The sequence below is a fragment of the Symsagittifera roscoffensis genome, chromosome 7 (assembly GCF_963678635.1).
Source record: "Symsagittifera roscoffensis chromosome 7, txSymRosc1.1, whole genome shotgun sequence".
In the NCBI taxonomy this organism is placed as follows: Eukaryota; Metazoa; Xenacoelomorpha; order Acoela; family Convolutidae; genus Symsagittifera; species Symsagittifera roscoffensis.
Genome location: NC_087068.1, coordinates 19,309,160 through 19,323,506, shown reverse-complemented (window position 1 = coordinate 19,323,506; position 14,347 = coordinate 19,309,160). Strand labels below are relative to the sequence as shown.

Sequence of the window (14,347 nt, the reverse complement as noted above, 5' to 3'; positions counted from 1 at the left end):
ATTACAAAATGTAGGCGTAAATCAAACAATAAAAAAAGTGCTTGGAAAAAAAATTCCAAGATGTGACTATTAAGTCGACAAAAGATAAGTAGACAAATAATCAGCCGACAATTTTTTGTAACAGAATTTTCCGTTGAAAAAAAAACAGGTCCTGGTCAGACTCGAACCAAAAATTGAAAAAAAAACTGAAAAATGAAGTTGAAAAAACACTTGAAAAATTCGAGAAGATGCTGCAAAAAACCCAACATGGTTTATAGAAAGAAGTCCATAAATATCCTTTTAAAATTGAAAATTAATTAGTGAGTGGCATCAAATTTTAGTTCGAAACCTGTTTGAGCCGAAAACAAAACTGTTGTCATAAAAAATTTCATGAAGTTTTTAAAATAATACGACTCATCCTATCTGAAACAAACGCATGCGAACAAAATTGCTCTTAAAATTATGCAATAAAAAATGACTGCGCCGATACAACAAAATGAAACTGTTTAAATAATTAAAAGAAAAGAAAAAAATAGCCCAAAATCAGACTTGGTAAATTTAGAAATTACGGAACTTTTAGTTATAGAAAAAAAAAAGGTTTGAAATTGGAACAGAACACAGACTGTAGAAAATAAGCCAATAAAAAACTGGCGTTTCATAAAAAAATGAACCGACAGAAACTAGAACAAAAAAACGAACCCGATGAAAAACAATCCCGGTTTTTTGAAAAACAATTACAACCTGAATTGGTCTTTAACTAGTTGCTAACCAACTTATAGTGGATTTATTCGAATTTTCAAGAAATTGAGCACGCAAGAACAGATTATGTAGTTCAAAGTAATACGATAATGGAAGCAGTCTCAGTTCAGTTAGTCTTTGTTTATAGCTCTTATCCCAGTTGCCCATTATCCATATTGTTGTTGTTGTTGTTGTTGGGGATTCACAGCACTGCTGTTGGGATTCTTGGTCCCGGCGTCTTCTCTAAAACAATGTCCACTTGTTTCTGCACGTGATACAATCACAGAATAATTGCCACGTGCACGTTGTCATTTCTGAAAATCTCTCGTTTACAAATTTCCACATCGTGTTTAAAATTCTCGTCTTGAGGCCAATTCGTTTATCAAAATGAATATATGGTTCTAATCGATTTACAATCCTACTGGTTCTGAAAACCAATTCGTTTCTCGCTTTTTCCGTTCTCACTTTTCGCATCTCAAAAATTTCTGTATTTCTAGCCCGTGTGGTTCGCCTGTTTAACACTATTTCATTTCGTTCATTAGAATCAAGACTGGCAAGAAGTAAGATGTTATTTAGCTGGATGAACATGGGCAGGGGTAAAATGTTTAGCAAGCGTAATTCGTTGATGTACACTCCCGTTTTATTTCCAGTGATCCAACGGATTACTTTCTTTTGAAATCGCTCCAACTGCAATTGATCCCCCCTCAATATATGTGTACATGAGAGTCCGTATAATAACACTGGGAGTATTAGTGACTTATATAGACCTAACTTTACAAACGTATTTATCTTTGCTGATAGGTTTCTTCTCAGGAGGTACAGTACTTGGTTTGCCTTCTTTAATCTTGTTTCAATGTGTACCTTCCAACTAAAATCGCCCGACACAAAATTTTCCAAGTATGGTTTCGGCTCTGATACCGTGCATTCAATAAAAAACATTATGGCATTGTGATCTGAGCAGTCATAAATCTTGGAAACGTTAAAATCTTGTTCGGCACTTGTATAGCAATTCCGATAAAAGGCTACGTCTAGTATGTTCTTCACACATGTTGGGAAATCTATCGCCTGCCTAAAGAGTCCATATTCAAAAATTTGCAGTATTTGGTTTTCTTCCTCGTCAGTACTGGTGAGGGTGTTCCAGTTTGTTTCTGGGAAATTTAAATCCCCACATAAAGAGAAGCGGTTTGTTTTTAGGAATGGCTTTGATCAGTTGTTCAAATTCATGCACTTTGTATCTGTAATTACTGTTTTTTGGCGGATTGTAGAATGAGCCAATTATCATTTCAGTTTGATGAAGTTTTATACTACATAGCACACATGAATCAGGAATGTCATGTTTGGTGGATAAGTCCTCGGTAATTAGACTATTCTTGACAGCTATTAGGCTGCCTCCGTGACAGTTTTTACCACTCACAATAGCTCTATCAGATCTATAGATGTTATATTCACTTAGAAAAAGCTCTGATGATTGAATATTCTCGTTCAGCCAAGTTTCGCTTAAGCATATGACATTAAAATTTCCAACTGCAATTGCATTTGCTAGCTTAGTTCTTCTCTCTATGTTGATTAGGCTTCTAGTATTTAATTGCAGAATGTTGAGGAATCCTAGTCAATGCTGGGGTTCCTGAACTTCAGTGTCAATAGTTACTTTCACACCATCATTGAACAATTCTAGATTCCTTATTTTCAGCTTTTCGCGAGGAACGCCTTCATCTAGTAGTTGTCTTCGTTTCTTAAGGATTTCGTTCTCTTTAATTGCACTCTCTTTGGTCAATGCTGGTAGCAGGTAGACCTCTTTTTCGACCAATTGTTCTCGCTTTTCTCGGCTTTTTGCTAGTACTAGTCGTGCTTCATGTTCGCTAGGTACAGTTACCAGCAGTGTTCTTGGCTTCATTCGATTACGATCAAATTTTCCCAGTCGTTTTAGTTCTATTATTTTCGGCTTCACTCCAATTATGTCTAGTATTTCGTTTACTTCGTCATTTGTTGTGACAAGGTTTTCTCCTTTTGTTTTCTCAGGGTCCTCTTTGACCCCTTGTATCCTAAAACTTTGATTTATGTTGTGATCAGAGTTAGATCTGGCAGCATGTTGAGTGGTTTGAGCTTGATTTATCCGGGTGGTGGTTTCAGCAGCTACAACGGCACTATAAGTTTTTTCCACTTTATCGCATGTCGTTTTCATTGCATTTCCAATTTTTTGATCTACTAAATCGGTAAGTCTTCTTTCCATGCTTTTAAGGCTTTCAGTTACATCAATGTTTGAGAGCTTCTCGTCTATGTTGGCCAGGGTTTTGCATCTTATAAAGTTGTCTCGTTCATTATTTTGCACACAAGTATTACAAAGCAACATGACATTCGGCCCTAGTTCTTTTATTCCATTTATGGCCACTAGAGACAACCCAACACAAGTTGGTTCCAAATGCATTTGAGCGTTGCATGCGACACAAGTGTATGTTTTCTCGTTGCCGGCAAAGCCTCTTTTACATGTTTTGCAGTTTTTGCCCATTTTTGCTTATACTATGGATAGAAAAACAGTTAAACCTGGTGGTTCCCGAAAAGGGGAGGCCTGTGGCTCACTCAGGGGAAAAAGAAGAAATAGACAAACCTGGTGGTTCCCGAAAAGGGGAGGCCTGCGGTTCACTATTTCTACTTACGTTAATAGGGGCACTGACAGTTCTTGAAACGACACTCGTAATATACCAGATGTCCTTCTGTATTGCAGATGTTCGAATGTTTTATTCTTGAGAATACTTTTAATGCCCTTCAGACCTTCTTCACTGAGGTGCACTTCGTCAGTTTTCAAATGATATGAGCTGTGGATTTTTTCACTCACTCCTCTAAACTTCCAAGTTCCTTTTATCTTTCTTAGGAATTCGTTTATTTTTGCAGATCGAGCTCGGTTCTCACTACGATGAGGGATTCCGATGACGAAAACTTTTTTGGTTCGTTCACACAGCTCCTCGGCTAGCTTCGACAGTTCTTGAGCAATGTCGCCTGCAGGTATACTGGAGGGGTCTTTTCCGTTGAAGGCGTCGTTTCCGCCGATGAGCAGAGCGATGATGTTGAATTTGTCTTTCTCGGGTAAGAAGTTTTGGACCGCACCAATTCGGGCCCCAGGTAGGGACAAGATATTGAAATTTGGAAAATCAAGATGGCGTGCTTGAGAATCCGCAATCAGGAGATTTTTTGAAGATGATGTCTTGAGCAAGTGATATCTTCTGTCGGACTTTTTATCGCGGGGCAACCATTGCTACCCCGGTAAACATTTCAAGTATCTGAAACTATTTTCCTTTGAGCACTTTCCTTTGAGCCTGCTTTCCTTTGAGCACTTTCTAGCTCTTTACTTTCGATTTTAATCGCAAACCAAGCTGGTGATGGATAACTTATTACAGATATTTCATATACTACATACGCATTGAGCTTAATGTTTTTAGCGGCAAGAGAGGAAATGTTTCTTTTAAGGAAGTAGAATGCTTTCCAAGCTTTATAAAATCGATTGAAATAAGCTGAGTCTTACCTGATGTTCGACACAGCCCAGAAAGATTTAAAGCAATCGCTTTATCGCTAGTGCTCACATCAGTGCTTGGACTGGCGAATATGTCGAAAAGTTCACACAGTTCTTCACATTTTTCGCAAGAGCATTCTAAACAGAGACTTGTGTAACTAATAACAAAAAATATTCTTCAAATGTGAGATAGTTACATGAACTTCGTTTTGGTCTTTTATAGATCACGTCTTAATTAAGATGAGACTAGAATAAGAATTTTTTTTACATAATGTATAAGTTGTTTATACTCCATTGAGGGAATAAACGTTAATAGGTGCGATCCACGTTAAAATAACCAATTGTTTGATTTTAATGAAGATAATTATTATATCCGAAATCATTATATTCAATCAAAAGCAACCAGAAAGACAGCGGTGATTACAGTTTCACCTCTGTCTGATAAATTATCTTCCTGCAATCGGTTGTCTTCTGTTGCTTTTCCTGTGTTTAGCATATCCTAAAACATTAGAAGTTTCTTAGATATTATAATAACATAGTGAAAAAATTGCTACATATTTTACTAGCCTGAATAAGAAAAGAAAGCCCGTGACCTTTCTTCAAACAAATCCGTTGCATTACATTTGAACCTAGAAACAAATAAGAAAAAAAATGTACACTTTAATTGCAAAATGATAACTAACATTATTAAGCAAGTGTAAGTCACACAACTTTTCTTGGTTATAGATTTATTAACAATATAATAACAATGGTTATGGTTAGAAATTTAAATCAAATAAAATTAAATTGTTTTCATATAGTTTTTCTCATTTCACCACAAAGCGATCTGTCATTTACTCGAGAAGTGGTCTTATTCTTAACCTAGCAAAAATAAGAACTTTAAAATGTTAATTTAAACGTTTTCGCACATTTTGTGCATCATCACGATTAAAATTTTACAATTTTAATACAATTTTAATAATTTTACAATTTTAATAAATTTTACAATATTTTTACAAAACGATCAAGATCTGAAAAAATGAAAATAATATTTAATTCTGTATATTTAATAACATTTTCCTGTAAATTTCTGAGAATATTTAGTTTTTTTGTACTTTCATTATAAAATGAAAGTACAAAAAAACTAAGCATCTTAACAAAATGCTTGCGAAGTTTTTTGACAACATCGATGGAGCAAATATAGAAACCAATACTAAAGAGGCTAGAGAAAAAATAGAAAACATTCCTCTAGATCCGGATGAAACCATAATATCTCTTGATGTGAAAAGTTTGTACACCAACGTTCCCCTGAAGGAGGCAATTGAAATTGCTTTACAGAAGCTGTACAGCCAGGAGTCTCCTCCTGAAATTCAAAGAGCAACCATGAAAAGGCTTTTGAATATGGCGGTCAGCAAAGTGTATTTCAAGTGTAATGATTCATGGTATGTACAAGTTGATGGTTTAGCAATGGGAGCGTCCCTCGCTGTAATTCTGGCAAACTTATGGCTGAAAGAATACGAATTTGCTCTACGACAACAAATACCGGTGGGAACGGGGGTACAGCAAATTAATGACAAAAACGGCTTGTGCCCATGTTGCAGCAGGAAAGTCACATATAGATCAAAGGGGGTTGAATGCGAGTGTTGCCGAAACTGGTATCATCTAAAATGCGGAAAAAAATCCGATGACGTATACGCATCAATAACCGAGATAGTCTGGTACTGTGAAAGCTGCTGCCGAGCTAAGAACAAGGAGAAGGATACTCCCCAGGTGAAATTGTTCCTCAGGTATGTGGATGACATTGTTAGAACAGTCAGAGGGGAGCCGAGTTGTCTTCTCGATGCCGCCAATTCTCTTCATCCAAATTTGCAGTTCACTCTAGAGAAAACTAATTCGGAGGGGAATTTGCCGTTCCTGGATTTGAACATAAATATATCGCAGGATAGGCGTGTAACTTGCAGTTGGTATCAAAAACCAACAGATACAGGGACTATACTGAACTATAGAAGCTGCGCCCCAACTCAGTATAAGCGTAGTGTTATCCAAGGCACTGTACACAGGGTTTTTAGGAGTACATCTAGCTGGGAGCAATTTGATAAGGCTATGGAAACTAATAGGGCGCAATGGCTGACAAATCAGTACCCTGAAAATTGGTCCGCAAAGGTGGCTTCAGACGCCTTGTGCAAGATCATCGAGGGTAAAGGCAAGCCCCTGGATAGTGACAGGGGTTTGTCAGTTCAATCACCAAAGGATGAAAAGCCCCCAATGCTGATGGTGCAATATAGAGGTAACCAGAGCCAATATTTTGCTAACAGGTTACGAAAATTAACGAACGTTCAAGTGGTTTTCACCACAAGAAAACTACAATCATGTTTACCATCACTGAAGTCAGCATTTTCTAATGACCTCAAGTCAAGAGTGGTTTATAAACTGTCATGTAGTGGATGCACTTCCACCTATGTCGGACAAACTGTTCGACATTTGACCACTAGAATTGAGGAACATAGGAAAGCAGACTCACCGGTAGGCCTCCACCTTCAGCAATGCCAACTTGAGGGAAATAGCGCAGATCTTAGTTGGGAAATTATAGATAGGTCAAACAACCAAACAAAATTGCTAACACTAGAGGCAATACATATCAGGAAAGAGAAACCGGGCTTGAACACGCGCGATGAGTTTAGGAGCAGGGAGTTAACACTGAAAATTTAGTCCCAAAATATTTTTGGTTTTTTATTCAAAACGTACATGTCTAAATCGAAATTATGACTCAGAAACTTCCAGACAAATTAATTTTAAAATGTTTAATTAATTTTAGAGGTTAAAAGTATTTTAATCTTAATAGTAATTTAGAGGTCAACTGTGATTGGCTAATTTTTTATCATGATGGTTTAGAACCAAATTGTATGTGATTTATTGTAAATAACATTTGTAAATTGATGTTTTATCGTCATTTAGAGTAGTTTATTGTAAAAATCCTGACGATGCACATAGTTGCGAAAACGTTTGAAATTTACTTTTTAGCAAAAATTTCTTCTGACATGTCAGTTTTTGACTTTCAGCCATGTTATACATGGACTATAGATCTAGTGTTAGTTCCCGGCTCCTGAATTCATTGCGTGAGTTGATTCTCGGCCTCTCCCTCCAAATATGCAAAGCCTCTAGTATGAGTTGCTTCTAAGTGTTGACTGTTTGGTCTATAATCTCGACTTCAGCAAGGAAGTACTGCCTAACTTCTTAATACATTCTAACAAGTGTTTCCCTACTGGGGAGTCTTCTTTGCGGTGTTCATCGACCCTCGTGAATAAATATCGAAATGTCTGGCCAACATAGGTGGAATTTGTGACATTCGACCAGAATGTATCAAAATGCAGTTCGAATTCGAACTTTTATTATAGCAGCTGAGCGAGAAAGTTGGCGGTGTTAGTCGTTCAGTTTGACGAATTAGGAATGGTCAATTTTTGTGTGACATATTAGTTTTTGAAATTTGGTTTGAAAAGAAAGACAAGTTATGACTTCGAAATTTCGCGACAACTAAAAAGAAAATGGCAAAAGAGACAACAGCAAAATTCGTTGAAGAGAAAGGTGAACGGAAACTGTGCGAGACAGATCGAGGTTGAAGTAGAAAACAACAATCAGAAAACCAATCCGAGTTGTAACGATTGTGCAGCTACAATCGTTACAACACGAATCCCGAGAACCAGGAAGGGTAATTGGACGACGTGTCCAGCCTTCCGGGAAGAATGTAACATTCGCCCGGAAGATACATAACGACGGAAAAAAAGCTAGATTCTAATACGACTGGCCAACGTCTAAAAAGAAATCTACATGCTTTTCACCGTCTCTACCAAGCCAGTTCTTTTGGTGGTCTTTTCAACATCGGGTCGACAAAAACGTTACTGTTCTCCGGCTTCGACCAGAACGCTCAAATTAACTTAATTAAATGCAGAAATAGTGAACTCATGGATGGGTGTCAGTATCCCCAGACCACGAGGTCACTCCCAAAAACAGGGTTACTACTACTTATTATATTACTATTGTTTTTGTTCAGTAGATAAAAATGATCATCTCCATCGAAGATGGATCAACCCTTCCCCCCCCCCCCCCCCAACTCCTAGCTTCTCATTCTTGCAAAATTTATTCAGATGTTAGTTAAATTCAACTCAGGGCATAATAGGGAAGCTAAAAGTTTATGTAAAACAGTTTCAGTCCAAATCCCGAGACCCCTCCGGATTCTCGAATCCGGGGAAATAAGACCTTTATTTTCATTCCAGAAGGCTGTCTCACACCCTTCACCGTTGTTCGCAACGGCCTTGCAACTTTTGTAGCGGCACAATAGTTGCAACTAGGAGCGGTCTCTGCTTCTTCTACTTTTCTTTGATTCTGATTCTCAGTTTTTCCGTTGTTGTCGTCGTCGCAACTAATGTTGTTGTGTCTATATATATATTTTTTTCCAAAATGGCTGTTTTTCTTAGAATTATTACGTCATCCATTCGAATTTTTAAAATTTAGGAATTTCCGAATCCTTCAGCCTTCACTATTTGTCCAATCGTCCGAATAACGCTCTTATTCGTTCAAAACAGCCAATTCGAAAGGTCCTCTGAAAGGATCTGTCCAGTAGTTCCAAAGTTATTAACCAAAACGTCTTTTTTCTCAATTCAAGAAATTTCTCTCTTATTGGTTCCGCTTAACTTTTTCTGCAATTTTGTTCTTTTCGACCTAACAATTTTTGATCCGAGCTCAGAAGGTCTATACTCTTCTAGTTCAATGCAAAAGACCCGATCTAAAGCGCTTAAGTGGAAAAAATTTGCGAAAAACTATGCTACCTGGACCCCTCCGTATTGATGAATCCACTTAATCAAACACGTTAAGTTCGATTTCTCTGTAACCCGGAAGGCTTTCGGGAAGCGGGTTTTAGAATCTGTAGATTCACTATTGGACGTTGTCCGAACAACTATTTTTACTGTCCTAACTCAAAAATTTCAAAAAAAATTTCTGATTTTATAGTTTTCCGTTTTCTCAAAAATCACGAAAATTCGGTTTTTGGTACCAAAATAGTTCCAACCACTTCCAAACTAAACTTAACCGGTTCTACCAACTATAGTAGTGCAATTACGATATAACGCACTAATTTAGCGCTTTTTTCCGTTTCAAAAATTATCGATATGTCAAAAATTGCTATTTGTGGGGGGATCAAAGTATCGCTATTTTGACCCTAAAAACCGGTATTTTTTCTTTGTTTTTTCACTGAAAAACGATATAGGAGTATTAATATGGGCTATAAAAGTAATAATGTTAGTATACTATACCCCTCCGGGTTTGTTCAATATCCGAATTAAGGTGCTTAACTCAGATATTCGCAGTTCGGTGAAGGGTCACTACAGTGCAGCACTGTCGAGCCCCCCACAGATTACTATCTTAATTCTTGTACCAAAAGGGATACAAAACTTGTTAACGATTCCCAACAGTCGATTGTTGTTGTTGTTGAGCCCCTTCTTGTTGCTCCTTGTACTGCTGGCCGGATCAGTCTTCTCCCAAGACCCCTCCGGATTGAGCGCAAATCAGCAGAACCTTCCGGATTGAGCGCAAATTAGCATTAACGTGCTTAAATACTCAAACAACCCTACAGTACAAGCCTCACAAACGGGCTGCAAAAATGATCGTTACAATCCTGATTGAGATAAATGCCTGTAACAACAATATATCTATCAAAAACAAACGGGAGGGTCGGATCACATCTTGTCTGGGGTTGATGATTTCTACTGATTTTTTTACTTTTTTTTTTTTACTGTTTTTCGTTTTTTTTTTGGTTATTTTTCATGTTTTTTGTTTTTCTTGGGTACTATACTACTTTTTGTTTGGTTTTATATATATATCTTTAAGTGTTTTTGGTCACAGACCACTCAGAAGATGACGGGACCGCGAATCCCCCCACCCTTCCTGGTTCGTGAATTTTTGGTATTAACTAGGTTAAAAAGCTATTCATGGTAATCCGGAAGGCTTCCGCGTTCCAAACTACCCTTCCGCCCCGGCGGTTTTGGCCTATTAAGGGCGTTAATGTGAGCATCCGCTCGGCGCGGAGTGCTCGTTAACGGTTCTGCCGGTCATGATGCTAAAAAAAAGCCCACCCAGGAGCGCCATAAAAACATCATTGTAACATTCGCCCGGAAGATACATATCGACGGAAAATAAAGCTAAGTTCTAAGACGACTGGCCAACGTCTAAACAGAGCTCTACATGCTTTTCACCGTCTCTACCAAGCCAGTTCTTTTGGTGGTCTTTTCAACATCGGGTCGACAAAAACGTTACTGTTCTTCTAATTTCGTCTCTTTTTGCGTCTTGTTTTTCGGCCATTTGTCAATGCTCCATCTCCTCCTTCTGTGACATTGACTCTGGACTTTCAATTTTTGTGTCTTGCAACACATCGTTAGCTATTCTGACGCTGTTGGAAGCAGTCCTCCAACACTTCTGCTCTTCTACCCTCTGTTTACAACAAGGTAGGGGATCCACGTTAGATTCTCTATTCCGGCAGAAGCTGTTGTGGAGACACAACGTCGCGTTTCTCTCCAAATTTTCCTTCAACATCTCTTCTTTTTCCTTTCCACTACGTTCACTTGTCCTGGAAATTCTCTTCACCGCGGTGCTCACTGCATTCCGATGAGTCACGAAAGCTCGCTTGAAAGCTCCTGCCCCAATGTCCAACTGATACCCACTATACACTCGGCTGTGCTTCGACATATGCTTTTTTGCATACTCGTACAACCATGCAGTCATGTTGGCTCTAAACCATGGCGTCAGTCGTATTCTTGCCCATATCTTTTTCAGAATCTTGCACGTTGTCTCAAAAAGATCTAAGTCTTTTAGACAATCCAATTTCTGCAATTGTTCTCTCGCTGGCGCTTCCTGTCTATGTTCTCTCTCACATGAGCCTCCATCCATCTTATCGCCATCATAACTCCCACTATCACTATTGTTATGGGCCGTGATGAGTCTGGTAAACCCATGGAGAACAGCTCTCCAGAGTCCCAGATCAACACCAGATTACTACGCTCGGGATACCACCATGTTTGCAGCAAGCGATGGCAGGGAAACTCATCATGTGTCAACATGATGCTCCTCCAATTACGCTTTCCCGACATTCTCGTCCACTGTATTGTAATCTGTAACGGTTGATCCTCTCTGTTTCTGTCTCTCAAAGTCACTGAAGTTCCCACTCACGTATCCCATGAACTTCTTTCCCAGTATTGATTCCAACTCTTCCTTTGTTCTCTCTGGAACTGCTGAGAACATCTTACACAGTAACTCATAAGATTTTTCCGACATTCTCGCTAGTCTCACACACTTTGGCACTGAGAAGGCTTGATCCACGATCGTTCTCGTACTCTTTACATCCACAGCTACAAAATGCACCGGGTATCTGCTCTTGCACATTGGAGCTAAAGTCGATACCACCAAATATCGTGCTCCTGATGGTCTACGATAAGTTTCACTGTGTCGGATGTTCATTTCCGTCTCGATCGCTTCCCTCCATTTTCCTATGTACTTTTGCTCAGTTTGCAAAACTCCTCGGAATACTTCTACACTGATGGCTGTGACCATCTCATGTTTCTGTTCTAGATTCAATAGTGACTCTAAAGAACCAAACATGCTGTAGAATCCTAGTGCAGTCACTAGATTCACCTCGGTTCCTCCATGGAAATCTGCGATCAGTTCCGTTTCCATCCTTGTTTTCATCATAACGTTCCCAAACAATATCGTCAACTGCCTGTGTTGTCTCTCTAGGGTTTTCACGCAATCGAGACTCCCACAAACGTTACCTTCCAGTCCACAGACGTCTGTCAGACAGCTACCAGGTTTGACCCAGTCTTCTGGTCCCCAGCCAGGCAACTCCCTTTTGTCTTCCCCGTTGCTCCTAGAGGCTGTTGTCATCATATTATGTATGTTGTTCAGGTCACGCAGGTTACAGTCTGCATTCAGTTCCCTCTGCACGTCTTGTGTCGCTCGTAGTATCGAGTCAGCATTGGGTCTAGGACACCATGATGGTCTCATTAGTTCCCACACTACCATCAAGCTTGTTCTCAGTAATTCATCTGAGAATCGCAATCCAAACTCCACTCGTTTGTCGGATTTTGGCACGGAAGGTGCAGTCAACTTTTTCTTCCAAGACTAGTCCCAATTTGGTCTGCGGATTAGTAGCGCTTTTAATCGTTGCAATTCTCGACGTCCAGAACCTTTGCAACACTGCTTGCTCGTAATCAAAGAAGCAATCACGTATGTCTTCACTCAGAAAAGGGTTGTACGCTATCCCTATGACTTTGGACACGTAACTGTACGACTTCTTTCTGATCGGTCCACAGTACTCACTGGACTTCGGCAAAGCCCCCATAGATTCTTTAGTGAGTCTCAGTTCCTTGTTTGAGAATCTCCTGATTTCATCTATTTTTCTCATGGGTTCCAGCTCCTCGGGTTCTTTCATGTTCACCCTCATCGGCTTGCTCTGATGCACATCCAGCAGTGCTAGCAAGAGTAAGGCTTTTGCTCGTTCATCGCCCTCCTGCAGCATCTTGACACAGGTGTTCAATGCTGCCACTGAAATCTGCTCTATCAGGAATCGAATAAAACAGAGAGCGTCTCTCCGCTTCGCGCACGCCACTGCCATTCCCTCCTGGATTATCAGATCCCTCAGGTTCGTCATCAGGAATACCTTTTTTACTTTTGACTTTTTCCTCTCTTCTGAGTCATATTCCCCGCGAGTTAATCCCATCATGCACCAGGCGAACCTTAGTTGTAATTCGGTTCTCACGTAAGGTACTGCCATGAGAGCGTGTATTTTCGGCGTAGTCCTCATTTCCTCTTCAAAGTACCTCAACACCACTGCTTTCCATGGAAGGCTCACTAATTGCTCGATCGTTTCCGCCTGCATCTCAGACGACGCTAGAGTCCCGTACGCCTTCTGCTTGAGGGTGGTGCATTGCAACATCGTTTCCAGATAACCTTCCATGAAAGGTACTCTGGCAGCGCCTTCTAATCTTTTTCTCCTCGGTGATTCCATGAAGAGTCTTTGTTCGTTACTTTTTGAATTGCCCGGAGAGCTGCTCTCCGGCAAATTCCGTTTCATTTCCATAAAAGCCGACGGAGGTTCCATTGTCGAAGTGCCTTCGTCTGCTGGTTCAGCCGCTTCCAACGTATCTGCATTATTCTCAAAGTCACTGAAGAAATTGAAATCCAGGCTGGATATCCCTCCTGTCGATGCCTTGTCGTCTTCCCTTTCTGCTTGATCGTTACCTTGTTGCATGGGTTCCTCCGTTCGACGGCTTCCTCCCTGCCCATCATCTCCTTCTGATGCATCTTTTTTCGAGCTTGAGGGTCCTTGCTTTTCACTCTCGGCCCATTCCGGAAATTTTGGTATGATCAGTATGCCAGCCGATTCATCTTCCTCCTCTCCATGGACCACTTTGATTTCCTCACAGCCGAAGGGTGCCAGGAAGGTTCTCGTCTGCAGCGTTCCTCCTACCGTCAACTCCGGTTTCACACTAGTCAGGATCAAGGAGGCCTCAGGTAATTCGGTTCTGCCTCTCATCTTCATAGGCGCTAAGTCTAACCTCGCCCATTCCTTATCAAACCCTCCAGGCTTGGGAGTCGCGGCGTTGCTTATTCGTCTCCTCGTCGCTTGATCCGTGTAGGACAATCGTGTGTATTGCAACACGGCGGCATTCCTCCCCACAAAGTATGGATCCATCGTTCCCACGAATTTCTCTATCCTCCTTTCATTGGTTTCAATTGCTCTTAGTATAGGAGTTTGTACTACGGAGACTGCTCCGAGAAACTTCCTTCTTATCAGAGGGAATTCAGGGATTTCTTCTGGCAGCTTCTCGTAATCACCCCAATCTTTCGTCTCTTCTCTCCCCTTGTGATATGCTGCAGTGAGATGAGGAACTCTGGTCATTTCACCATTCGTCTTATCATAGGCTCTTAGATTCCAGGGCTTCGGAAACACCTCGATGTGCCCTCTTTCTACTTCTCCCATGCGATCACGGAAGTGATCGTCAAAATTGATGACTGTCATTTCTGGCTCTGATATTTTCGCAAATAACAGATCTTCGCTCATGAGCTCCCGCAATACGTGCTGCTCACACTAGTTCAGCGACC

At 40.2% G+C, this 14,347-nt stretch overlaps 1 protein-coding gene across 1 annotated transcript in view; it reads right to left on the bottom strand.

Moving 5' to 3' along the window:
- Positions 1–4,848, bottom strand: part of LOC134851003 (E3 ubiquitin-protein ligase HERC2-like) — a 71,622-nt gene extending 66,774 nt beyond the window's left edge. The window contains exons 1-3 of the mRNA XM_063866873.1: positions 4,790–4,848; positions 4,655–4,721; positions 4,235–4,360 (exon numbers count right to left, since the gene is read on the bottom strand). Of these exons, the coding sequence (XP_063722943.1) occupies positions 4,235–4,360; positions 4,655–4,721; positions 4,790–4,840 (244 nt within the window). The 5' untranslated portion in view covers positions 4,841–4,848. The remainder of the gene's footprint in view (positions 1–4,234; positions 4,361–4,654; positions 4,722–4,789) is intronic.
- Between the last annotated feature and the right edge of the window lie 9,499 nt (positions 4,849–14,347).